Source organism: Lutjanus erythropterus, chromosome 15 (assembly GCF_056507025.1).
Source record: "Lutjanus erythropterus isolate fLutEry1 chromosome 15, fLutEry1.hap2, whole genome shotgun sequence".
NCBI lineage: Eukaryota > Metazoa > Chordata > Actinopteri > Lutjaniformes > Lutjanidae > Lutjanus > Lutjanus erythropterus.
The window spans coordinates 14692298-14720023 of NC_139331.1; the positions used below are offsets into that span (position 1 = coordinate 14692298).

At 37.5% G+C, this 27726-nt stretch overlaps 3 protein-coding genes across 4 annotated transcripts; 2 read left to right on the top strand and 1 right to left on the bottom strand.

The window, feature by feature from the left end:
• Nucleotides 1-1423: 1423 nt before the first annotated feature.
• Nucleotides 1424-12911, top strand: prpf39 (PRP39 pre-mRNA processing factor 39 homolog (yeast)). Of its 2 annotated transcripts, none has more exons than XM_084737556.1 (15): nt 1424-1571; nt 3362-3793; nt 4165-4358; nt 4532-4657; nt 4960-5078; nt 5973-6140; nt 6372-6552; nt 6993-7100; nt 8180-8344; nt 8789-8915; nt 9085-9353; nt 10526-10710; nt 10804-10887; nt 11141-11255; nt 12245-12911. In XM_084737556.1, exons 1-15 carry the CDS (start codon nt 1559-1561, stop codon nt 12332-12334), a joined length of 2376 nt encoding a protein of 791 aa, XP_084593682.1. In that variant the 5' UTR covers nt 1424-1558; the 3' UTR covers nt 12335-12911. The 2 variants fall into 2 exon arrangements, with proteins under 2 accessions (XP_084593682.1, XP_084593683.1); XM_084737557.1 differs by having other exon boundaries at nt 10804-10878.
• A 671-nt stretch (nt 12912-13582) lies between these two features.
• faua (FAU ubiquitin like and ribosomal protein S30 fusion a) lies at nt 13583-15420 on the top strand. Its single transcript, XM_084737471.1, has 5 exons — nt 13583-13656; nt 14104-14185; nt 14344-14488; nt 14903-14958; nt 15190-15420. The coding sequence occupies exons 2-5, from the start codon at nt 14111-14113 to the stop codon at nt 15313-15315; spliced, it is 402 nt and encodes a 133-aa protein (XP_084593597.1). The 5' UTR covers nt 13583-13656; nt 14104-14110; the 3' UTR covers nt 15316-15420.
• Nucleotides 15421-15976: 556 nt separating this feature from the next.
• On the bottom strand, nt 15977-18575 carry fkbp3 (FKBP prolyl isomerase 3). The gene is made up of 7 exons (XM_084737065.1): nt 18530-18575; nt 18059-18204; nt 17840-17941; nt 17466-17601; nt 16661-16728; nt 16453-16550; nt 15977-16333 (listed from the first exon to the last, which is right to left on the bottom strand). The coding sequence occupies exons 1-7, from the start codon at nt 18573-18575 to the stop codon at nt 16279-16281; spliced, it is 651 nt and encodes a 216-aa protein (XP_084593191.1). The 3' UTR covers nt 15977-16278.
• Nucleotides 18576-27726: the final 9151 nt, after the last annotated feature.

A 27726-nucleotide genomic window follows, 5' to 3' on the forward strand; every position in this document is an offset into this window, starting at 1 on the left:
TTAAATAAACTATAGCCCAATCAATATTGTTGAGGCTGACACGATTCTAATATTTTAGAGTTGTTTTTTTTTTCTTTAGAAATCTGATAAAGCTTAACTTTAAACAAATATTTTTGATAACTATTCCTCAAAAATTACTGTATTGTTATAGGGATATTATTAGGCTATAAATATGACCAAGATATTATGGGGCATTTTTGAGCTGATAAATAAACTACTGAATGGAAACACTTTCAAAACATATTTTAGGCATTTTTTTGCTGCTAAGGATTGTTGAGTATCTGCATGCTGATATATATGCTAACACCAGTAAATCTGCAATGAAGTTATACTGGCTAGCCTGGCTGACTTCCAGCTGTAATATAAACAACTGTAAAATACAGATAAGTTATGTTGTAGTCCACATCAGTGATCTAAAAATAGTGAGATGATTAGGCTACATTGATTTGAGTAGAAAATATCTCTCTCTCTCTCTCTCTCTCTCTCTCTCTCTCTCTCTCTCTCTCTATATATATATATATATATATATATATATATATATATATATATATATATATATATATATATATATATATATATGTACAGCTCATTACCAATGAACAAACAAAAGAAAACATGACAATAGTTTAGCCAGTTAAGTGTTAATTTCCACATGGGCAGTGTTAAATCCTGCTGTTCACTGCAGGTAATTTTAGACTTTTAAGAGTCTGACAAATATATTGGCTGACCAATATTGGCCTAAGCTGTATCATCTTATATGTGCCTATGTAAGTTTTGTTTTGTTTTGTTTTGTCTTTTTTTTTTTTTTTTAACAGAACATAATGCAGATTGTTTTTATTTGTTAGTTTTTAGGTGTCATTGTATGTATAATTGATCCCTTTTCTTAATCAATTTTATATATTCATATATTTTGCGTTATTTATTTTATATATAGTAAAGTATAATTGAAAAAAACAAACTTTACTGTTTCAGTGTTCTGATATCATTTTTGACAACAGAGTCAGTTGTTAATCCATAAAATATCCTGCCTCACTTACATAACTTTATATCACTTTTGAGGGATCATTGCATTACACTGTCTTTATGTATAAATTCTATATTATATTCTGTATAAAAATTTCAGCTTATACAGACAAATTGAAATTTCTTTCTACCTAATATCAGTATTGGCCACAAAAGTCTTGTATTAGTCGAGCCCTACATTTAAGCACTATAGTCTTAAAAACCCTCACAGCAGTAACTGAAATTACCTTCCATATTATAGGGTAGACTATTTAACCTCTCCTACTCTTTAGTTTACATTTCCTGTAGTTTTTCTGCATCTAGAATCTTTTGATCGCGCACGTTTTGTAAAACGTATCAGAAATGTGGCAAAGTTGGAAGAGGTCTTTTCACAATACCTATACACGCAAGAGCGCAGGCGCAGCACTGAGCATGCGCACAAGCTGTCTCGGGTCTTCCCCCAAGTTAAGGATGGTGGGCGAAGCGCGCCTGGTTGTAGGTTAGATCGAGCGACTTCGAAAGCTGCAAACAAGTTCTTAAGATTGACCAACATTACATGGAAGATACTGGTAAGGTCACAAAAGTTGTCTCTGATCATGAAACTAATGTAATATGGCTAGAGTTGTGGCAATTCAAAAGCCAGCTAACGCTAGCTAACATAACCTAGCTACTAGTCGTGCAAACGTTAGCAGGCTAGCTAACGTGGAGAAGCCGCTGGTACCGACTATTAACTGGAGACGAAGGCAAATTCATAGCACGTTGTAGTTATTCGAGTTAGCAGATTATAAGGTTGTCAGTTGATATTATATCGTACAGCCCTCCGGTAAGCTATACATTGCAGTTAACTAACGTAAGTGCTCATAATTGAGTTCACTCTTCGTTACATTAATAAACGAGCTGAAATGTGAAGCTAACATCAGCCCGTGTTCACCATAATGCCGTGATACTTCTCAGGAAATAGATAACGTTAGGAGTCTAGGCCCAACTTGTGATTGAACTTTGACTATGCAAACAACCTCACGGGTGCAACATGGTCTCAAACAACTGACGTTCCCAAAGCTAACATTAGTTTAAGTTAATGGATTTTGACGTAACACGTAACCTAGCTAGCTAACAGCTAACTCTTGTTATTAAATTAAACCGTCACGCATAGTTAACTAAGGAGCCGTTCACGTGGATACATTATTTTTAGTAGCTAACGCAAGAGGTTAAAGCTAAAGCTGTCCTCCGTGTTAATGTTAGAACAAGGAAGTGTCCTGTAGCACCAGCTGCTGCTTCTGCAGCCGGGGTGACCTTTTTTGGTGTAAAGCTAACATTAGTTAACTTAAAGTTAACGTTTGAAACTATCAAAATGAGCGACGGCAACTGAAAATAGGACACACCATTGTCAATGTACCACTGTGATGATAAATTATTAAATGGTGAACTCTGAAGTTTTGAAATTTTATTTCCTGTAAAGTGAAATATGCTACAAAAACTAGTTCGGGAAAATTCTTGATCTATAGGATTTCCAGCTTTGGGGTGACTAATTGTAGAAATTATCTTATAAATGGTAAAGTACGACCAAGGGGTAAACATGTGCTCCTATAAAAGTTCCACACTACAATATTACTTTGTGTACAGTAGTTGTAATTAATTATCCTTTATTTGCCCCAAACAAATGCCGCATTCCCTACTATAATTCTTCTGGACTATTGATTAATGTTCTGATAATTTTTCCACTTAACCGTTGAGCCTAAAAGGTATGAAAAAATGCCATTTACAGTTTCTCCCAGCCCACTTTGATGTTTTCAATTAGCTTCGTTCATATGACCGACACTTCGAACACTAAAAATAATCAATTTATTCTTTATATATAATGGGTAGTGAGAACTGGTACAAAACCAGTACTGGTTCCCATTTGGTCAGTACTGAAATGTTGAGAAGCTCCTGGACAAACGATGCTGCTGTTGTTATTTATGTACATAAACAACTAACAGGGCAAAATGGTTAAAAGCTTGGAGCTCTGGAATCAATTAAACTTGTTTCTTATGCAAAAGAAGTAATAAAACTCTTGCATCTTGTCATATATTTTCATGTTATGTCTCTTTTTTTGTACCAAGTAATCATGAGTAGTATCAGTAAAAGTATCGGTATGAATAAGAAGTATCTGTATCAGTAAAATCCTACTTATACCCATATCTATATATAACTAAGAAAGTCCTCACTTTTCAGAGTCTGAAACCAGAGAATATTTGGTATTTTTGCCTGAAGAAATGGCTGAAGCAATAAAAAGATAATCAAAAGTTTTGGCAATTAAAATTCTGTGGATTAATTAACTGCTGAATATCTGATGATAATCCAATCTGCTTTTCAACAGGCCTGCAACTCTCAGACGACACTATTACTGGAATGCTGGACACTGAGTCCCCTGCCATGGAGAGCAATGGGGATGCCTTTCTTCCTGACCTTCCTGTGCTAGGCCAAGCTGCTGACTGGTCCATGGACCAGGTCGCTCCGGATTCACTCAACAACATCTTGCCTGAGGACTCAGATGCATCCCAGGATGCTCCTGGGCAGCAACCAAACGAGCAGATGAATTCCACAGAGCTGGGATCTGTGGAGAAGGCTGTAGAGCAATTTCAGCTTGCCAGTGCTCAGCTCTTCCAGGTGGAGCAGCCGACACCTCCTCCACAGCCCACAGAAGACGCAGAGCAGCCATCAGAACAAAAAACTGAGTCTGAGGAGTCTCAGCAAGGCAGCCAGGAGATGAATGTAGATCCAGAATCTGCTGACCAGGACGGCAGTCAAGGTTATTAAAATAGTTGTTGTTATGTATCTGATATATTTTGTATATTAAGGAAAAATTGGTCTGCTCACGTGACAGCATTGGATACCCAGGTTAAGTGAATAATCGTAAAATTTAGGATTGATTGGTATGTGCAGTGGTGCCACAAATTCACAGCATTAACATTAAATGATGGCTATGTGGCACATAATCCCTTAATACATCTTTTGTTTAATTGATTTCCCAACCAACTCTTAGATTAAAATTTATGGCATCATCTTTGTATCACTGAAAAAACAATCACAAAATAACTTTCCTTGTATTTATAATTTACCTGACTTCCTCCTCCAATAAATGTCATTTAATACTTCATGTTTCCTTGTTAACTTCTCCAGATGGGACTGAGGCACCACAGGCAGCAGGGGATGGCATGGAGCTGGAAGAACCATCCAAAGAGGCAACGGAAGAATCCACTGTTCCTACAGAACCACAGCTGCCCAGTGAGTTTGAAAAACTCTTTAAAGGTTGTGAGGACAACCCAGAAGACTTCAATGGTTGGGTCTACCTGCTGCAGTATGTGGAACAAGAGGTAGGAGAAGGCATGCACACTATTCAGATATGTGATTTACGTAAATATGAACAGAAATAGGTCAAACTTGTATTTTTATATAATGATTTAATTGAAATTATGGATAATCAGATAACTATACTAAAAGAGAAATGGTGACATTGAATGTGTTTGCTGTTATCTGTCCCTTGCAGAATGTTCTTACAGCTGTGAGAAAGGCATTTGATGTGTTCTTCCTACGTTATCCCTACTGCTATGGCTACTGGAAGAAGTATGCTGACATTGAGAAGAAGCATGCAAATATTCAGGTTGCAGAAGAGGTAACTATCAATACATTTTGGACACATGCATGCATTTGTTGCTCTTTGCTTTTTCTTTTTTTATGCTTGAAAAATATTTGGCAGGTCACCAGCTGTACTGTTCTCGCCTTGTCCCTTTCATGTATCTCATTATTGTAAGCACACTGACTCATGGCAACATACTTGTGTGCCTATGTCTTGGTCCTTTAGAGACTGCATACGCCAACTGTTGTGGCATTAAGGCAGAGGGGCAAAGCAAGAGATACTTTATCATACATTATCTCAGCCATTGACAGGCTTTTTTGTGTTTGGTGTCTCCCAAGGTTTACAGAAGAGGTTTGCAGGCCATCCCTCTCAGTGTGGACCTGTGGCTGCACTACCTGGCCTTCATCAAAGAGAACTCTGATCTGAGTGATCCAGAGACTGAAGGACGTATTCGAGCGTGAGTAAAAGACTCTTACTTTACAATAGGGCTGCAGAGTTAATCCAGTTTTAATCTTGATTACATTTTTGGATCTCACATGATTGTCAGCTATTTTGGCGTTGAAATTCGGCTACGTGTAAAAATCGCTGATGCTTATAAAATCAAGAGCCTCCGGAACTAACAGCCAGCCCTCCTTAAGTGGCTGCAGTCAAAAATATAAAACAGAGCACAGACGAACAAAACAAAAATCAGATGTCTGAAGTAGATGGCGAAAAGCTAGTTCCTTGAAAATGATAATCATCACTGATGATGATTCTGGGCACGTGTTGTTCAGCAAGAACAAATCATATGCAAAGTCCATGAGGCTTGTGTCTGTGCCAAAAAGCAACAAAACTAATTGTTCTACCACCTGAAAAAACAAAAACTGCAGTACGATGATGCATGAAGAAAAACATTGCTAACATCACCTCACCGAATCTCTGTCCTTGTTCATTGTCAACTCAGACATCCAAAACAGTGATGCCATACAGTGTGTCATTGTATGATTGTAGCACAAAGTGATAGTAAAAGCAGTGCTCTCTCGTTTTAATAGTGGGTTCAAGGTTTTGAGACAATTTCATTTTTATTTAAAGAGAAAATTAAATAATTTCCATCCCAATATTAATCAAAATCATCGTGATTATCATTTTGGCAGTAATCATGTGGCTGTACTTGATGGCATTTATTTCCTTGTCCTGTGTTGTGTGACTCTTACTTATATGGCAACAGAAACTGTCTACTGTTTGTCCTTGTCTGTGTGAACGATAGAATTTAACCAAAAATAATTGATAGTACATGCAATGTTATTTTTGAATAGTGGTGGTCTAATGAGACAACACAATAACAATCTTTACTTTAATTTTCTACCATTAGTGCCTATGAACATGCAGTACTTGCGGCAGGAACAGACTTTCGCTCAGATCGTCTGTGGGAGTCCTTCATCAACTGGGAGACAGAGCAGCAGAAGCTGGCCAATGTCACCGCCATCTATGACCGTATCTTGGGCATCCCAACCCAGCTGTATTCCCAGCACTTCCAGAGGTAGGAGAAACACGATAAAACTGCAGTCATGTCGTGTCTGATTTTATCAGCTCTTCAGTTATATTCCAGAGACATGGGTTCTCTGTAGTTAAAAACATCTTCTTGAATATAAAGCCCCACACATCACAGAGAGCCTTTTTTTTCTAGAGGGCATGTTGGCTAAAATAACACCTACTCCATTTGAAACTTTCCTATGAGTTGAATCTTATTTACCTATTTTAATCTTTGCAGGTTCAAAGATCATGTGCAGACCAACAACCCCAAACACTTCTTGTCAGAGGAGGAGTTTGTTCAGCTGAGACTCGAGCTCTCTAAAGCCAGCTTAGCGGCGATGGTCAGCGAAGATGACGAGACACCTGTTGCTCAGGAGGAGCTGCCACCTGGTACAGAAGATCTTTCGGACCCTGCCAAGGTATAAATCCAGTTTCCAATCCTGCAGGGTAGACACATTTCCAGAAGTATTGCTTGCAGGGGTTAGCAGGAGCTTGCCTGTTCTCCATGATGAGATGGAAAGAAAACTTTGTTCAGGTTTGAAGAGGTGTGTTTATGTCAGCAGCCGAGCCAATGAATGCCAGAGGGGATTCAAGTTGGCATCCAGTCAGGGACTCGCCTTAAAACTAAAAGGATCAACCGTGTGGCCTGTTGACCCCAGAACCTGCACCCAGACGCTGATATGCAGGGTGCATACATACCTTCCCCCTCTACAAGCTTCTTGTCTCTGGCAAGCTCATGGTGATGTAAATTCTTGGCTGCAGGACTCGCAGTTTTGACATCAAGTGGAGAATGTGATATGGTCATGTGTGCGTCTAAGTATTGACCATGTGTTTTTTTTGTGTGTGTGTCTTTATGTAGAGGGTGACAGAGATCGAGAACATGCGGCACAAGGTGATCGAGGTCCGGCAGGAAGTGTTCAACCACAACGAACATGAAGTCAGCAAGCGTTGGGCCTTTGAGGAAGGGGTATGTGTCTTCTTAGATGATGGTTGTTCGGTCAGGCGGTTGTGTATGTGTGACAGGGCTAGAGCTACTGTCTGTAGCTAATCTCACATGGACCTGTCAGCCTAACATTTTTCTGTGCACATTTGACTCTACGTTCAAGAACCTCTCATGGTTTCAGTAATTTGCAGTTTTTACTAAACGTTTATCAACTGCTAGGCTAAAAACAAGGTTTACCTATTAGTCTGTTGCAGGTCACATTTTGGCATTTATCTTGGCTCAAAACTGAAATCTGTAGAAAATTTTAAATTCATCTTGAACTAGAGCATCTGTAGATTAATTCTATTCCCAATATGTTACGATCCACTGGGGTCAGGGATGATCCAAGATGAATTTATCCGTTTTGTTAGCTTCACTGCCATCTAAACTGTGTTTTCATAATATTTGGTTTGTAATAGAGATATTAATGATGAATCATTTAGAAATTAAGAATTTAACTAGTTAAAAATATATTAATTAATAATTAATCAATAATCTAAACATTGCAGTAATTGGGCCTCATTTAACATTGGTTTGTCTAGCAGATGCATTCGTCGAATAAGAAAACAAGCAAAAAAATTGTGGGATTTGTATCTTATTGAGCAATTGATTAATTAATAGGAAATAAATTCCGTTACTGAGGGTGATCGAATCAGCACTATCAAAACATTTATTTTCTGAATAGCCACAACTTCCACTGGGACATGCAGAATTTGAGCTTTTCTGAGTTTCTCCAAAATGTAGACCTCTATATCTAAAATGTTGTAAAGCTACAATCTTCCAAATAAATAACATTTTCTCAATAAAAATGTTTAAAATAAGAATATTGACCTTATCCTGCTGTTTGTAAGGTTTGTACAATTAAGTAAACCCAGGGTGCTGGGTTACAATACCATTACAGTATTCTATGCGTCTTAAAATCACTGTCACAATCAAGAACACTTAATTCAAAAATTTGCATACTTTAAATAGGACAACTTAATACTATATTTTACAATAAATTTATTATGTTTTTACCTTTTATTTTTTGAAACTAAAACAAACATATCATCATGTCTTTTCAGATTAAGAGGCCATACTTCCATGTCAAAGCCTTAGAGAAGACCCAGCTGAACAACTGGAAGGAGTACCTGGACTTTGAAATCGAGAACGGGACTCCAGAGCGTGTGGTCGTTCTTTTTGAGCGATGCCTCATCGCTTGTGCGCTCTACGAAGAGTTCTGGATCAAGGTAACGTGACCTTTAACCTGTCCCTCACTCCCGCTACCTCCCTGCACTTCCCCATCCACGATGATATCACATCGACACAGTAAATCGTCCTGCACTCTCTTTGCGTGTAACGTTGATATGTGACTGTATCTGTTGTATTAGGGGATGGCCAGCTTGCCACACAAGATTTGACTGCAGCATTTGCCAACTACTACGTTGCATCTTCTTCGTCTCCCCACTACCTTACAGAAACTTATCTAATTGGTTCCATGAAGGTGCTGATGGGTTTACACAGAAAATTTCTAAAAACGATCTTGTCAATGAAGAAATTCACTGTTTCTGTCAACTGAAAATTTAGGTTTAAAATGTGTTGTCTCTTTTGCCCTTTTCTCTTTTCTCCTCTGTTCTTTTTCTCTGTCCTCTCCTGCATTTCTTCCAACTCGCTTTCTCTTTTTCACTCTGAAGTATGCAAAATATCTAGAGGGCTACAGCACTGACGGTGTGAGACATGTCTACAAGAAGGCGTGTACCATCCACCTGCCCAAGAAACCATCAACACATCTGCTGTGGGCTGCCTTCGAGGAGCAGCAAGGTGAGTGACACTTAGCCAACCTGCAAATACAATACATTCAGAATTCCCAGGAGATTATAAGGGGAAGTGTCTCTCTGAGTATTAAAAAAAACGTCTTAGGGTGCAACTTTGTGTCTATGTAATGATACAGACTGGCCATACTGATGATACTCTGCTTTTCTTTGTCTAGGCAACGTAGAAGAGGCTCGAGGCATCCTGAAGTCCCTAGAGACGTTGGTCCCGGGTCTGGCCATGGTGCGCCTTCGGAGGGTCAGTCTCGAGCGTCGCCATGGTAACATGGAAGAAGCAGAGGCCCTGTTAAGGGAGGCAATGGAGTCTGCAAAGAATGCTACTGAGATGTCGTTCTATGCTGTGAAGCTGGCCAGGCAGCAGATGAAGGTGCAGAAGAGTCTGAGCAAGGCCAGGAAGGTGTTGCTAGATGCTATAGAAAAAGACCAGGTGAGAGCTGGTGGATGACCTTGAACAGATTCATGCATGAATAGTTGATATAGAGAACTTACCAGTAAGTTCTTATTAAATCCTAAAATGTAATAAAACCTATTTAATCTATAAGAATTTATTTACATGATGTATTTATTTTATTTTTATTTACACCAGCGATTCTCAAAGCTTGTCCCTCAAACATTTTTTGTAGCCCCCGAATGTGACAAAAAAAGCATTTATTGTATTTATTAATCCAATTCAATACTTTCATTTTCAATACCCTATATTTAATACACTGCTCAGCTCCTGTGCCCCCTAACAAGCATCTGTCAGGTTTGGAATGACAGATTGTAAAAAGCTGCTGGTTGCATGGCAACTGGTGGCAGGAATTAATGTTCTGTCATCAGTGCAACCGCTGCTAGCTAAAGTTAGCAATTTCGGTGGACAACTCAGCAGATCAATATGGAAGTGAGACTGAAAAACCACCACTAGTTAAGGAGAAAAAGAGGTTTTATTAAAAAATTGCAAAATCTCTTACTTTGCCGGACCTCTGGGGACAGATAAAGTGATCTGCCTTATCTGAAAACACGTGAATTCTATGCTCCTGGTATTAATATTAAATGCTGTTAGGAGACCTGTCAGAAATCCTACAATGAGTTCAAAGGTTTTTATGCACTGGCTCCCTAAAATGGCACTCGGATACCAAAACTTTGAGAATCCTAGATTTATACACTCAAGGCTGACATAACTCTCTGTCGAAGCCAGTAAAAGGTCCACCTGTGTCTTGGGACCAACGCTCACTACGAAGATCATTCACTCACCTTTTCTCTGGATTACTGCTTCTCTATATAAGATGCCTCACATAAGTAAATTGTGTTTTCTCCCCTAGAAGAAGATTATGTGTTCACACTTATTTTTTGTGTTAGTATACCTTATGAGTTTTGTTAATAATTTTCTACCAGGTCTTGAATTTGATTTAAAGAAATGTGGAGATTATTTACTTGAGTTTAGTTTTAAAGTTGAACGGTGGCAAGATGTAGTCAGTTATTCAGTTGGGGCAATAAAATGTCATGTGATTGTTAAGGGTGATGACCTGCCTTAATGTATGCTATTAAAAGTGAATTGTACCACTTTCCACTGGCTATTTTGCAATGGTTGTGAGACACTCAGATTTTGTGGCTTTACAGACTTGTCCAAAACTCTACCTGAACCTGCTTGAGCTGGAATACAGCGGAGACGTGACACAGAATGAGGCTGAAATCTTGGCTTGCTTTGACCGAGCCCTGCAGAGCCCGATGCCCCTTGAGTCCCGCCTCCTCTTCTGCCAGCGCAAGGTTGAGTTCCTCGAGGACTTTGGCAGCGACATCAATGTGTGAGTGTTTTGTTAACTTTTGTAAAGGAATGAGGGATGTGAATGGATTTTTCGTGTTTGATAATGAGTAATTTTTATTCTTGTGTCTTTCAGGCTTGTGGCTGCTTATGAGGAACATCAGAAACTACAGAAAGAAAGCGAACCCACAAAGAGGAAAACGGAGAACGGGTATGACAGGTGGATAATGGAACAGGGATGGGTCACATCAACACATCATTTTCAAGTTTTTCAAGATACTTTCCAGTCATGTAGTTGCAGTCCAAGTGTCCTTCTGTTATTCATTGCATCACAAATGTGTAGTTGGTGTTTAACACAAACTAAACATCCTCTAAAAAGTTAATCCTGTAGTATAACCATGACAAGACATAACACTAAACTCAGTGATGTAACAAGAAAGAGATTTTGCTAACTTTAAACTGTTGGTCTTCAGCTCTCAAGAACCTGATGCCAAGAGACAGCGCGTGGATGATGGTTCCACGGGTGCAGCAAATGCACTGACAGACACGCAAGCCAACAACTCTGCGTACAACTACAACTGGTACCAGGTGGGTTTCCTATCTGAGTGGTTGATGCAGAACTCAACAACACAAATTGGCAGGCACAAGTAAAATCAGGGTGGCAACAGGTCCTTAAAAAGCCTTAAATATCCTAAAATTCTGCTTGGGGAGGTCTTGAATATTTATTTATTGATGCTGTAAGGAAGCCACGAGCTGTAAAAAAAAAAAAAAAAAAAAGGTGTAATCAGTCTAATTTACTTGCTGATTATTGACATGTCAACAAACTGTAGCCTAATGAGACATGATGGCATTTCACTTATTTTAAATCCACATATAAACTGTAACGTCAAAATACAATAATAATACAGTAATCTAAATGTCTTTCAACATAGAAACGGCTAATTCTACCTTGATATAATGTCGTTTCAGGCTGGCTGTAAGACAGCTGAGGTGATAAAATTTAACTCATTTTGTCTTATCATTTTGAGCTGACAATACATGTATTTACTCAGAGGAGCCTGTATTTTCACACTTGATGTTTAGTTTTATTGCATAATTTGCTTAATTTCACTAAACAGCAGCATTAAAATCTTAAATTTAACTTCTGCATGTAGACACACTGAAAATGTGACTTTGGGATAGTAAATTTATTAACTCACTGGCCTGATCATGCAAGTGGTTTAAAAAATTTTTTTGAAGAATTAAACAGCATTTTTTGCAGAGCTGATTATGGAAGTAGATAATGAGTGAGTCACCTGGCTTCTTTCTCATCTCTGAGAATTGCACATGAGCAGTACTGATTGGGCACTTGTGAGAAAATGGTGGTGGGTAAAGAAGTCTGAATGTGGGAGAAACTCCAACTGTATTGAATAGTTTGCTGCACATTTGAAAGCATCCAGATCAAACGGTCATTTTTAAGAGGCAAGTTGTTGTAGACAATGTTCACATGTCTTGTTCAAGGAATTATTTGATTTGATGAAAATCACAGTGACTAAGTTAACTTTGTCAACCTTTTACTCTTTCCTTCCTTTCTAAAGCAACAATACGGTGGCTGGGGACAAAACTCCTGGGGGCAGTACAACCAGTATGCTCAGTATAACCAGTACTACCCTCCTCCTCCCACATGATGGACAGAATCCTGACATGAAGTTGGAGACTCAGAGGAAAGCATCCTTTCTGACCTGCCTACATCTCTGAACAGGGCTAGTTAACCGGTTGTCATGGAGATTTCAATCCGACCACATAAGCTGATTTGTTCCCTCTTTCTGTTTTAAAAGTGTGCTAATCAGTTAAATAAAACTTTGTAGCCATTGTTTGGAATAATTTAAACCTTGCCCTCCATGGCAGTCATGTTGATCAGTCATGTTTAAAAACAAAACATTAATTGCTACATCCATCATCTCTGAAACTGGCTGCTTTTTTGGGTTGTTTAATGCATGTTATTTGTGAAGGCAGATTTATTTTCCCTGTGTGATAAAGGCTTTTTAATTTTTAGATCGGATGACTTATTTTGGTCTCTTTCTTTGTGTTAAAGATTTAAACTTGTAGAGGAGGTGTTTGTTGGTGTACCTCTGAGTCGTGTTTCTTCTTCCCAGAACTGAAAAATTTTTAATATTTCATGGTTAAGTTTCCATAAAGAAAATGAAGAGTTCCTCCTTTTTTATTTTGACTTGATTTCATAAATAAAGAGATTGATATCCTCAAGTGTCCCCTGTTGATTTCATCATCCTGTCAATTCCTAGATGGCTTCAGCTATTGAGATTGTACACAGTCTTAAATCATGCAAGTATTGTTAAGTACAAAGAACTTCCATGTTTTCACCGTTTAGTACAAAGTGCAAATGATCACTAACAGTTGAGCTAGCATATGTTTTTTGCCTGAGCAGTGATTTTCATTAAAATATAGGAGATGGCAGCTTGAACTATTTACTGGCGAGTCATTTGCAGAAACAAATAGTTTTAAATGGCTAAATTAATGTCAGCCTGCTCAAGCCACAGATTGTTTATAAATCAAGATAATCTTTTTAGTCCCACAATGGGGAAATTTGCATTAGCAGTGAAGGGATAGCAACATAAAATAAGTTCTTAAAAAAAAGCAAGACATAAACAAAGGGCAATAAAACTATAACTAAGAAAGACAGCAGTTGAATTTACACATTTGCACATTGGGGATAACTAATGTTGCTCAATTGAAGTAACATTTAATGATAAATCTTCAGTAACTTTTGAGATTAATTGTGCTGTTTTACTTTTAACACCGAGATGCTGCTGATTTAACGGAAAAACAAAAAATACATAAATAATGGAATAAATGGAAATACATAAGATTCTGAAGTACGATGGGCGTGGTTACCGCGTCCAACCAGCGTTACGTAAATCCTGACATGCGCAGTGTCGGCCCTCTAACAGCCCTTTCTATGCCTAGCGCTGAGCGACTTGCATCGAACGAGGTAAGGCCTGAGCAATTTGAGTAAAAAACACTTAATATCTTGAACCCTGATAGGTTTTCGTATCCTAATCGAGCATTTATATAATCCCTTTTCACAAGTGAGACTTTAATTTGATCAGTTATGGCACATTTCATGTGTTTTTAAGCGACTTTATGGAGCGCGTGTCCCATGCGGCTAGTTGAGCTAGCATAGCATTAGCACAGAGAGACAAGTCCGAACATCTCCCGCACGTTGCTTTACACTGCTTCTTCAACTTTATAGTTTTGTGACGGGATACACTTTATTTGTGTATTATCGTGTCTAATTTATTTATCGATCTCGAATATAGGCTGAACATGGCGGGTTTGGTAGCTCATGTTTGCTGTCAGAAGAAATACTAACGCCACAGGCTGATTTCCGCGTAGTTTTATTGATACTGACAAAAGTCGCTTTCATGTTTTCTTCTAGCGTCAAGATGCAGCTCTTCTTGCGTGCCCAGAACACCCACACCCTTGAGGTGACCGGACAGGAGACTGTTGGACAGATCAAGGTAAATGTCTGGAAGTTTATTAGGAAACATTAGCTCTTCGGCCTTCAAATAATTTTAATTTTATTACTGCACAGTTGTCAGTGATCCATGTGAACGTTATGATGGTTTCACGTGGAAAGGGCTTTCATTTAAAACACGTTTTTTCTGGTGTCTCTCAGGCCCATGTCCAGGCTGTGGAGGGTCTCCTGGTTGAGGATCAGGTGCTGTTGCTTGCCGGGTGCCCACTGGAGGATGATTCCTCTCTGGCATCCTGTGGTGTCTCAGAGCACTGCACCTTGGAGGTAGCAGGCAGACTTCTGGGAGGTTAGTACAGACACAACACACAAATAATGTGCGGTGACAACCAGAAATATTCTAGTCAGTAAAATGTGTCAGTGTTGGAGAAGTCTTCACCTAAGACATGGTGTGCAAACTAGCTGTCATACACTTTCGGATGGCAGTCAAAAGCCAGTATTTCTTGTTAATCACAAATATGTAATTTTGTCCACGATACTAGTTTTGTGTATGCACAGTCCTGGCCATAAAAGACCAGCCACCACACAAACAATCCACATCATCATGGATACATTCTCAAATATCAAAATTTTTCATTACTTTATGCTATCCGTATTTGTGTTTTGAACAATGGATATCTAATAGTGTCTTAACAATTATAGGAACTTCATTTTGTCTGGAAAATGTCCGGTTTTACTCATTTAATTCTTTCCCCCTCCTCAGGTAAGGTCCACGGCTCTCTGGCCCGTGCCGGAAAAGTGAGGGGACAGACACCCAAGGTATGAAGATTTTGCATGTTTTCCTTGCAACTAATTTTCCAATACAAACTCAGAAATATTTGTTGATACATAATGGTTTCTAAATATTCACTTTCAGTACTTATTTCATGCAGTACGAACTCATGCATTTACACCTTTGCCCTTAATAATACACTGTGTAGCACTTGAAATGTAATTGGCTTGTATACTTGTATATTGGGACTCAGACAGTTGTCTTGTCACATTGTCCAGGTCGACAAGCAGGAGAAGAAGAAAAAGAAGACCGGCCGTGCAAAGCGTCGCATCCAGTACAATAGGCGCTTTGTGAATGTTGTGCCCACCTTCGGAAAGAAGAAGGGACCCAACGCCAACTCCTAAGTGCTTCTATGCCCAAAAGGAGAAACACGGTCACCATTCATTAGTTTTTACCAAGTTAAATGTTATCCTGCTGTACAGAATAAAAGATTGGCTTGGACAGAAAAACTGTTTGTGTGGTGTATTCTGCAATTTGAAGTTGTCCTTTAGCAAACTTGTTGCTTTTTGCAGTGGTCACAAAGACCTGCATTCATTTTTAAATTCATTCCTCACGTTAAAAGAATTACCTTTAATCACAATTTACAGTTCCTTTTGAAATGACAGCTCTTCTGCCTTTTTTATAGCTTCCTACATAGTTTGATCAGATGCTTCTGATTAGGAGTTGTACAATGGGAACTTTGGTGCAGTTCTTTGCCTGGGTTTCTAAATTGGTGTCATCTGCTGTAAATACTAAGATTCGGTGGATGTAAAAGTGAGACTTAAACTTGGTTGCACCTATGAAACTGAAAGACCAGTGCACATGAAATAAGTTATAGATTTTATATCAGAACAGGAAGTTATTTGAATACAGTGTAACTACTTGATGTTACTCCTAATGGGATGTAGGAACTAGTTCTTCTCTGCCAGTGCAATGCATGGGAATGATGGAACAAGTGAGACAGTCTGTATGTACTTGTAAAATAATTGGCCACTTCTAATGCAATGAAAACCAGAAAGTACATAATTGTAATTCCTTAATCTCTGAAATGGGTTTATTTATCATTTGTACATGCAAAAGAACGCAAAAAAAAAATGCAGAGAATAAGGTTTCAGGGTGTCTCATATGTACACTATTGACAAGCCATCACATTTGGGCTAAAACTAAAACACTAATAACCGGTCATTGTTTTGTGTAATATGATGAATGAGACAAAGTTGAAACAGAACAGAATGCATTCTTAACTTGGAATCTTTACAACAAGGCCATCAGATATTAATTTCCCCTCCATCCTTGAACTGTAGTGCATGCTGGCCAACGTCAGTCTGTTAATCCACAGACACAAGCTCAACCTCAAAGATCAGCTTCGCATTGGGTGGAATTCTAGTAGAGCTGGAGTTAAGGAAAGGGAGCAGACAACAAAAATCCTACAACTAAAGAACTGGGGTTAAACACATACATTTACACAACATGCACAAAAAATCAGCCAAAGAAAAGGATACTTTGAGTCAGGGAGACCCTTCTTTCCATAGGCCCACTCCGGTTCAATCTCCAGTTGGGCCGTCTCACCTTTGCTCATTGTCAGAAGGGCCTCATCCCACTGTGGAGATAAACAATTACTGCTGACGGTGTGCAGTGGAAAGACGTCGTATTGAGGAACCAAAACGTTAAGCTGCACAAAGGGAACAAAAAAACATCGGCATCACTTACTCCTCTGATGACTTTGCCCATTCCAACTTTGAAGCTCAGTGGTTTGGCCTGCTTCTTCTTTCTTGCCGCTACAGAGAGAAAACAGTGACATTTTAAACTCGGGACACCGATTTCATCTGCATTTATAACCATTAACAGACAAATATGTAAGACCCTAGCATTCAAAAATGAGTATTGCAGTCTGTGGAGCCACAGACAGTATATTAAATAGGTTGAATACCTACTTAATATAGGAACAATGGTTAAAGCGAATTATTCCCCCCACAAAAATAAGTATTTTAGCATGTTTCCTTAACCTCTGATTATAATACATATTTCTATTTTAAGGCCAAGTTTTATTGTAGTATAAACAGTTAAATTGGACAGTGATTAAAAACACTACATGCTATGTGTCCTTTGTGTTATGTAATATTATACCTAATGTTTTGAAAATATTTTTCACCAAACATTTATGCCAATATAACAAAGTGAATTGAATTATATTCACAGGACCCACTATAAGTATACTATTTACAGTTTTCACAGTTTTACGGGTTTTTTCTTTTTTTTGGTCCAACACCTTGTAACCATATAAAGGTAACCCCTCGGACAGGTTCTTGTACTTGTGTGTCTGAATCTATTTTTAACATCTGAAGAAGGTCTTGCACCCCAAACGTCACGTGCTGGTATATTAATAAATGTTCATGGGAGCATGATCTCACATTCCTCATGTTTGGATGTGCGTGCTTTTGTTAGGCTTTTGCATGTCCTTTCAAAAATGACCAGTTGTATATTTGTGTGAGTGGGAGCTGCAGGTGTGTCACACCTGTGGGAATATTGGTGTCAAACACGGTTCCATCCTCGAGGGATCCGGTGTACCAGCAGCTCACAGTGTCGCCCTTCTTTGGGAAGTTAGTTTTGTCTCCTTTCTTCAGCACTGACTTGGTGTACCTGGGAGGACCCTGTGAAAAACAACGCAGCAGTAGTTCATGACAGTTTGCATATGTAGCTCACAATATTTATCTTGTTTTATCCCTTTTTTCCTGTTTTTTTAAAATCACTTTTTGTCCTTTTATTCTGGTTTTTATTCTCTCATCTTCTTTTCTATTGCTGCTTGTCTCTGAGACATTTCATTGTATGCCCACAATGACACAAAGTGTTTTATATGTGTGCAGCAAATATGAAAAATCAACCAAGTACCTCATCCACCACTTCTGTCTTGACTTCTTTGGGCTTCTCTTCGATTTTGACAGCTTTGACCTTCTCGGTCGCTTCTTCAACAGGATCTGTGCCTTTAAACCTCTGACAGTGATGAAAGCAGCATGAAACACACACACACACACACACACACACACACTGCTGAATGACAGTTCACATCAACCCCACGCTACAATATTAAGTCTCATCATCATCACTTACTTTGCTCTGAAACAGCTGATTGTAGGCAATAATCAGCTGCTCTTTCTTGGCTGTTTTGGCAACGTTTTTAATGTTTCCCAGCAGCTTGTGCTCATTGAGAAACTGGAATAGAAAGAGAGATGAAGTTAACAGATGGTAGCTTTGTTCTGGGTGTATAAAATCATTTCATGTCACAGTAAATGTAGCTTGCTGCTCCTGGTCGGGTGAAACAACGGGCTGATGTCTGTGTTGTTGTGCCTGGTGGTTAGCTAGATGCTAAAACACCAGAGTGTTTGTAATGAGGCTGCCCTCAGCTAACCCTGCTGTGTGTGAGCTAACCACGCAGCACGCTGCAGCTCAAACTGAGCGTTAACACCTCAGGCTGCAAACATTCAACCTAAAACCACAAACTGACTGAAGTGCATGAACGTACCGAGTGTGCTGCATTGTCCTGTATGAACTTTATAATGTCTTTTTTGGGCAAATCGTCACTTTTGAGCTGCTCGTCGCTCCACTCCCGTGTTGGTTCGACCGCCATTTTGAGAGGCGAACTGTTTGCCTTTGACCCCGTGACGTCTAATAAAAACTGCGAAAACTTTTTGATTTATTGAGAACATTAATTATACGTTTTAAGTTACCTCGTGATCTGTCTGGTGATGTACTTGATGATTTAGTAAAACAAACAAACAAGCAAACAAAAAACAGCAAAACACTGGCAAAAAAGACTGCAATGTTGGAAAACAATGGATGCTGAATTAATCAATAATAATTAAATTCATAAGACATGGACACATTATTAAATGTAGCTCGATTCAAGTGAGGTTATAGTTACAATTAAGAATGCTTATCGTATTTATTTTCTTTTTTTAAAATTTACTTTTATTTTATTTCCAATTTTTGACACAATGACAGTCCAACAAAAATACAGAACCTTTAGGCACCATAATAAATATCATCATGATCTTCTTCCCAAATATGATACAATCAACATATCAGTACGATATAATATATTTGTCAAATGTGCTTTAAGAAACAGTAATAAACGTGATTAAGAGAAAAAAAATCTACATTACGATAAATATAAATATAAATAAAAAAAATAAAACAACAATTCAACAGTAGGCAATAAAAATAAGTTTCTTTGAAGAATAATCAATATTAGAGCAAATTGAATCTCTGTAACTTGTGTGTCCTGCCATCTAGTGGACAAATAATGTCATTTTTATTAGTGGGAGATATTACTGTCAACTGTGGACAACAGAACAATTTCTAATAAAGAAAATACAGACCTTAAAAGAAAATAAATGACAAATATGGCAAAACTTCACATTTGTTTTAATGACCAGTCATGAGTGACAGAACCAAAGAACTTTTACTTTTTGTTGTTGTGGTTATCTTTTTGTTTTTGTTTTTTAACCAAAAGAAACTGATTCTTTATCACATCCAACATGTTCAAAACACAACTTCTCAGTTCTTCTCTCAGCCAAGGACCCTTACAAGGACATACTCTTTTTTCTTTTTTCTTTTTTACACTTTTACTCAGTTATGTGAAAGAGTAATACAATATCTCCACCATGGCAACACAAAATACTTATAATATACAAGAACACACATCAACAGAGAGTATTTCACTCTCACTCAAATAAAATGCAGATTCTGACTATTTTAAATGATACACAATATGAAAAAATATATAAAATAAATAAACAACAATAGGCCTAGAATATGATATCCCTTGAAAGTAATAAACCCAAATAAGTCGGCCATCAGTTGCCACAATTTTCTTGAGTTCATAAACTCAAAAGTTGGAGATTATCAGAGCTGAAATATTTGGAGTTCGTGTGATATGTACTCTTCAATTACAGTTAAATTAAAATGTTTGATTAACTCAACTCAAATGTTTTCAGTAATTGCAACAAAAGAATTCACATCTCTCATTGCAAAGGATGACAGAACTGAATACATTTTAAAAAAAAGACTATTTCTTTTTCAGTAAACTCAATATAGTAATAATAATAAAAAAAAAGAAATCTATTAAAATATTTGTGTTTCAGGAAGCTTTTCAGGGACCATTTTCTCTCATTAATTGAAAATCTTGAGTTTAATAAAAACAAAAGTAAGAAAATTCTACCAGCAATCACCATTTTTAAATTAGTATAATCTCTGGACAAAAGGTGAGTTTTCATTAATTACTACAAATAATTAATTTGAACTTTCAGTGTAAATATAATATAATGTAAATATAAGATTTTCTTTGTATATTTGACATAAAATTTCTTCTATTTCCATCATTTTCATTTGTTCTTATCCTATGAGTAAATTCACTATTAGTTTGTCATCACTCTAATATTTCCAGTACTTCTACTTTTTTCCTGATCCCACCTGCTTTGTGCTCACTTACTCTCACTCTTTTCCTTTTGTTTTTTCCTCTCTGTTTGGCGGGGCATGGAAAAATATCCTGTAAAATGTCCATATGTTGTGCAGTAGTTGCTTGCAGGTGTAGTCTGGGTCAAGATGAGAGCAGTTCAGCTACAATCAGAGGAGGACCAGGGCTGGTGAAAGCCTTCCTTCTGTACGGTGGAGGATAAAGTGCCTCAGCTCGGCTCAGGTCTGCTGACACCATGTATCTGTGTGGAGACTTTAATAGCACCATCTCAGATAAAGACACTTGTATAGGTGGTATTGATCATGTTTGATCTCGAGTGGAGACCTGAGCTTAAACAGGAGAATGGCTGCTTGAGTGACTGTAAATGTTGTGTCTTTAATGGCAGAATAACAGTTTCACATTCATGCCAAGAGGAAAAACTGTTGTGGATTAAACAGTAAAATAACCCCCATGATTATCCGGATACTTCGATTGACTTTAAGGTGATCACCTCATCTAAGCTTTTGACTGGATCCACTTTCTGTTTATGTTCAAATCTGAAGTTAACGTTACAGTTCAGAAGACAATCCAGAATATTTCCAGACAGTTTCCTTTCTTCTAGTTCATTTTGTCTTGCTTTTTTTTTTTTTTTTTTGAATGTATATGAATGAATAAGCGGTTACAGAAAATGGACGGATGGATTGAACTGGTATGGATTATTTTGTGACATAATGTGTAGAGAAATTAATAAGTCTGCCTACAAAATCTGTACTTGATTTTTAAAGTCAGAAAGGGACACATCAAAAAACAAAAAGCATTTTGGATCAGGTCACATTACTATAAAGGAAATTAAAATAACAAATCCAGAAAGAAGGTATCCCAAATAAAGATTTAAAATCTCGTCTCATCATGATAGATTTTATAAAGCATTTCAGACTTTGTATAGTTGACATCCTTTCCCCAACTCCTTTTTTTTTTTTTTTTTAATTTTTGTGAATGACCTGGCTGTACAGATTAAGGAAGCTATAGTTTAGGAACATGCCTGGATGATCTTAAATTGGGTTGTTTTTAATTATAAATGGATTATACTGGCTGAGTCTGACCTACAGACTGTGTTAAATGTGGCTAATTTGTGGGGTTATAAATGAAGATTAGTAATAAATCAGAGCAAAACACAAATAATACATTCCAGACAGAAATATATGGCACAAGAAGTACACAGAGAATTAGTTTTGGCTCAGTTGCTTCAGAATATGTTAGCAGCTGCAGGTGTCTCTCCTGTACTGAGCCATGCTGCAGGAATATGGCGCTCCAAAGAAAAATAGACACCATGCAAAATAGAGCTTTCATGTATTTAGAAGAGGGTGTCGTGGACTAAATCACACATAAGCAAAAGACCTTTGCTCAGTTTTTGAAGAATTACCTGCTGTGTATCTAGAGGAATAATTTGTGTTGTAATGTTAAGTTTGAGTTTGAAGCAAATGGTTTGAAAACATTTGTCAGTGCCAAAATTAAAGAGATATGTGCACTTCAAACAAAGGTTTCGTCTTGTTCATGAAGGAGCTGCGGATCTTTAGTTACACAGCTGAGAGCTGGCTTTCGTTCTCTGGCTATTTAGGTCGATCTATTTAAAAGTATTCAGCGGGAAAACTGATTGTGTGAGCTGATGTGTGGTAATTGAGTCCCATTTTGTTTTGTATCGTACAAATTATGATGATTTAAGAGAGTTAATTTTCCATGAAATTGCTTGACAAAACCCTGAAATATTCTGGTGTACATTTTACAGAATAGCAGTTTAATTTTAATGTCTTTAGGTTTGCTCAGTTTCTCTCAAAACCCTGGAGAAGATGGATTGTGTAATTAGTATTTAATATGATTTCTCCCGTATATGTGCAGTCTGGTTCTTGTTTCTGTCGGTGCTTTTTTTGAATTATGACGGCCTGAAGATTTGATTGTGAACGATGCTCAAGTTGCCTCTCTATTCATGGACTACTACTCTCTGTTTTTGTAAGTACATTCACCACATATGAATTTATGATGTCTTGTACAGACCCATGTGGGCAGGTCATAGTTATCTGTGTGAAACAATAATAAGACTTTCATTAATTCATTAGAATAAACTACATCCTTTATCTGCTCCTCCTCTGCGAAGCGTTTTTAATTTCCACACTGTACAGATCAGTTATGTTAAGTCAGTTTTCTAATCATTATTTTAGTCTAGTGAATGCAAAACTTACATATACATACTGTATAGTCTCCTACACTATGAATCTCTTCTTCTTCTGCTTGTTGCATTAGCACCATCTTCTGGACTTAGTTCATCTTGACTGGGATCTCTACACAACCATCAAGATCAAATCACATTTCCTTGACAAAATCTTTAATCTCCTACTTGCTGATTCTCATACGTATACTGCATTGCAATCTGTTTTTAAATAATCAAATCTAAGTACAGTTATCATAATGCATTCAGACACTGGTTCCCAACCCGGGGGTCACCAGAGTTTCACATGGGGTTCTAAGTATACAGAAGGCCTATATCTCAGCACTTAATTCGCTTCTGTGAGGAAAATTGGACGAAATTGTTATTTTAAAAAGTGAGATTATTCTTCAAGATTTAAACTTAAGAACATCTCACTGGATATGGAAAAAAAAAACCTGTTGTGCATCGAAAAGTACAGTTAAAACAAACAAAGGTCTACCAGAACAATAGCCAAGCATCAGAAGAAAATACTAAATTTGTCCAAAAAAAGAAGCCTATTGTGTATATATGACTTTTAAAATAAAAAAATACACAAATCTGTATAAAAGTTTCCTAATAATATCAGGAAAACCAATCTCACATTAAATAATTATAAGAAATTCATCCAAATCACTTGTTTTAAACAAACTTCCTGCAGTTATCGTGTCACTACTTGGGTTAATTGTACAGTTTATCAGTTGTTCTGTACTGTTAATGTTATTTATTAAACATCATATGAAATGTCCATAAAATATATCATTTGGTAAGGGTTTGTCACTTCACTCATTGATAGAAAAGGGCTCTCACAAGGAAAAAGGTTTGGAACCACGACATTAAGACACTGTAATTAAGATTTCTGAAAAAAAAAAAAAAACTAAAAAAATAAATAATAATAATAATAATCCACCTGACAAGAGGTAGTTGTCTAATAAATATAATCAAATTTCAGCAATACCTTTTAATCATAAGTTATATGAACATTAAAGCCAATGTGGTTATGACATTTAGAGAAAACAAAATAGGTTCACTTCCTGGATGTTGTACATTAATACGATATAACTTTAATGCTTGAAGCTATAAATAAATAGTCAAAATCATTATTATTTAACTGCCACTCTGCTTACTATCTGTAAGTCACAATACATAACCCTGTGATACATCTTATAGGTGCTTCTTACTGTATGTCTTCCTGTATGTTTCCCTCTGCAGGCGTGAAACTTTATATTGTACCTGAGGAGTTACATGAAGGCAGTTTACCATAGAGCCTCACTGCCTCTGTCAGTTTGCAGCCTCCTGCTGCCTCTCTCAGAGTTACCATGTCAGTCTCATCTTTATTACATCACCCAGTCTCCCTGTTTCTCCCGCTGACTCCGGCGCCGACTGTGAGAGATCCAGCATAAAGAGCGCTGCATAAATATATCTTATTACCTGCTTCTATTCATCAATAGCCTGGAAAAGCAGTGTGGTGGTGATTTAGCCCCGCTTCGCCTGGCTGTAGATCGGGGTCACGCAGAGTTTTTACCGTACCCTGTTGGTTACAAGGCAGCAGCAGTGACACTGCAAGGTGAGAAACTCATGAGGAAGAGGAGAGGGATAATTATCTCTTTAGAGGAAATCTCCCAGGTCTCATTTCATCTCCTTTGATGCCCGTGAAGGAAAGATAGTCACAGCAGCACAAACTGTGGATGTGAGTTTCAGGCTTCAGAAGAATGAGAATCATTTTACAGCAATGAAGTCTGTCTCCTCTGCCTTTTGATGGGACTGTATACCTAATATGTATCTGTGTATACTTCACCCTCAGAAATAAGGGTTCCAAGAGGGTACCTCCTGAAGGACCGATGTTTTACCCAGAACTATTTGCCTCTGAAGAAACCTGTTTTCAACAAAGGGCATATCAAGGTAAGAACCGTTTTCATCCAAAGAACCCTGTTTGGAAGAAATAGTTTCCTTGAAGTCTTTTGTCAAGGGTTCTTCGAACCATAATATAACAGTGTTCTCAGTGGAGCCCCTGGGTGGGTTCTAAATGAAACCCTTGGAATCTAAAAAGGTTCTCTGTAGAACCCCCTCAGTGTGTTCTAAATAAAATGATTGGAATGTAAAGAGGTTATTGGTAGAACCTCCTGAGTGGGTTCTTGTTAAAACCTTAGAAGGTCTAAAGGTTTCTGGATAGAACCCCAAGGGGGTTCTGGGTTTAGCCATTGTTCCATATTAGGGTTCTCTGAAGAACCCCCTGTGTGTGTTCTAGATAAAATCCTTGGAATATAAAAATGTTCTCAGTAGAACCCCTCTGGATGGATTCTCTTTTGCCTCCTTAGAAGGTGGAATGGTTTCTCAATAGAACCCCAGAGAGGGTTCTGGGTGGAACCATTACACCGTAGAAGGCTTCTTCTCTCATAGGGGGTTCTGGGTGAAAGCTTTCACAGGTGGTTCTAGGAATAACCTTTTGTATCGGATTCCAGGTACAACTCTCTGAAAGGGTTCCAAGTGGAACCTTTAGAAAAGGGAACCTTTGGGGACATGCTGAAGAACCGTTTATGGTTCTAGTTAGCATTTTTATCTCCAAGAGTGCTCAAAGTGTTTTCAGAGATCACTTGGCCGGTGGGGCGACTTAAAAGCTCTCTGTCTTGTTCTTTCGTTCTCATGCCGCCAGCATAATGTTTGGTTTTGCATTTTGGAGCGGCGAGCGTGTCTCCGTCTCCGTCTCTGTCTCCGTCTCTGTGTCTGGATGAAATTTTCATTGCAGGAAGTTTGAGGAGGAAAGAAAAGGCGATTGAGGCTCATGTCTGGTCCTTCGTGTTGTGATGAAGTATTTCTTAGGGATGCGAAGCTGAGGAGCTTAAATGAGCTCACATATCAAGCGAGGGAGGAATTCAATTTGATGCAGCTCCTGAGAGCTCTTCACATCTACAGGTTCCACAAACAAGTGATACACGTTCTCTAAGATGTGCTTCTCTGCACAGAGACGCCAAACAATATAATCCTGAAGTAATGTTTGTGGAACTGTGTCCTCAGTTGCACTCTTTTCAAGCATGAGTGCCGTCAGTCAAGTTTTTCAACAGCTTTTATTTTAACTTTTTGGGGCTAACTCCAATGCACTATATATAAATGAGCTATAAGTAAAATACAACAAAATTAGTTTAATTGTGCATTTTTCTTTTTTGGCAAAAGAGTTACACTCAAAATATGAATGTAGGGAAACAGACAGAGAATAAAAGTGTACAAAAAGTGTGATGGATACTGAAAAGGTGTGTGTGTGGGGGGAGGTTTTGGGGTAGGAGGAAAAATCAAGAACCAAAAGAAACAGAGATAATTTAAGAGCATACAGTTAGTTTAAAAGGTGCTGGATCATTTACATAATATTAACATGTGTGTATTGTTAACATGGTATCAATATTTCACTTTTTCAGTATCACGGTCATTGTCAGTAACTGTATAACGCAACATCCCTACAGTGTGAAAAAAAAGTTGTGAAAAACCATAATTTCAAGGCAACTCTGCAATTTTTGAATTTTGAATCAAACTTTAACGCACACAAATGTTCAAAACCAGAGAAATATTTCTATACCTATAATCTTTTGTTGAGATGATTTAGTTTTCTTTGCATCTTAGAAAAAAAATGTATTTCGAATATTGTTAAGTAAATTCATTAAAATGAAAGTAAGTAAAAGTTAATGATTTAATATTTTCAATTTTCAAATAATGACCATTTGGTGAATAAATAAGGTCCACAGCTCATTGTGAACAGTTTTTGAAATACAGATTTTTGGGGTTTTCTAAAAGTCAGTGAGCTTAAATTATCTCAACAAAAGATTATAGGTTGGCAAAATTAGTTTTAGTTTATTTCAAATCAAAAGCATTTGAGTTTAACTTAAAACTCAAAAATTAAGTGAAGCCAGTTCCCTTGAACTTAATGCCCTCAACTTATCTTTTAGTATAAAATTGAAAATATTTTATTGGATTTTATTGGAAGTAACCTTGATTTTTCACATATTGTGACATGTCACAGGTGTACTTAAGAACATTAATCATCACTGGTTTGAGTTCTGAACTCATTAATGCACTGATGACAGCTGTGCCATAGTCAACAATGCCGGAGTGCAATAGTAAAGAAGATACTGTATATTTGTTGTAAAGTTGATATCGGTGCTGTCATGTTTCAATCCTGATACTGGCAGTTTTTTCCAATAACAGTTTTTATAAATGTTTTACAGTGTTCCACTAAAGATCTACAGCTCTGTATTCAGAACTGCTACATCCTAATGCAAATCTTAATTTGGTTTATATGCATAAACAGATCAAATGGGATAGAAAAGTGCAAAAACCCCAGAGGTGCTTGATCAGGGCGCTCTACAGCGCATACTTAAATCCATTAGAATGGAGAAAATTATGAAACTAAAGAAAGTGAAAGAGAAAAAGAAAAAGAAGACAAAAGAAAAAAGATAAAGGACACGATTGCATACACTGGCAGACAAGTACACAGAGTAATTAAATAGAATTATAATGACTAATTATAGGAGAGCAGTTTACACAGATAATCCATAAGGATAACTCTGCAGAGTCATTTAACAGCTTCCTTAAACAGTTCAAAAAATAAGATGGCAGTGCCTTCCATTTCACTGAACCTCCGTAAATTAAACCAAATTGTAATTGAGATGTTCCACAGGAGTTCACTGTTATTTTGAACAGAAAAAAAATACTGAATTGATAATTGAAGGGATGCAGATTATGCAAATATGTAGCAATATGTAGTTTGTGGATTTAATAAACAGTGATGATGCTGACTGAGAAAAATAATGGTTTAGATGAATGACTTTTGTATAAACAGTTGCTGATTCTCATGATTTCTGAAATCGAAAAATGTTTAGTGGGATGAGTGCTCGCTATCTATCTATCTATCTATCTATCTATCTATCTATCTATCTATCTATCTATCTATCTATCTATCTATCTATCTGGGTCACTGCGGTTCTGTCTGACTGCAGTTACAACACTTGACCTCAGGGGGGCAGTATGTACACATTGTTGATGCGGGTGAAGCAGCTTTCTCTCCTGCATTTACACAAGATTGATATTTTCAATATA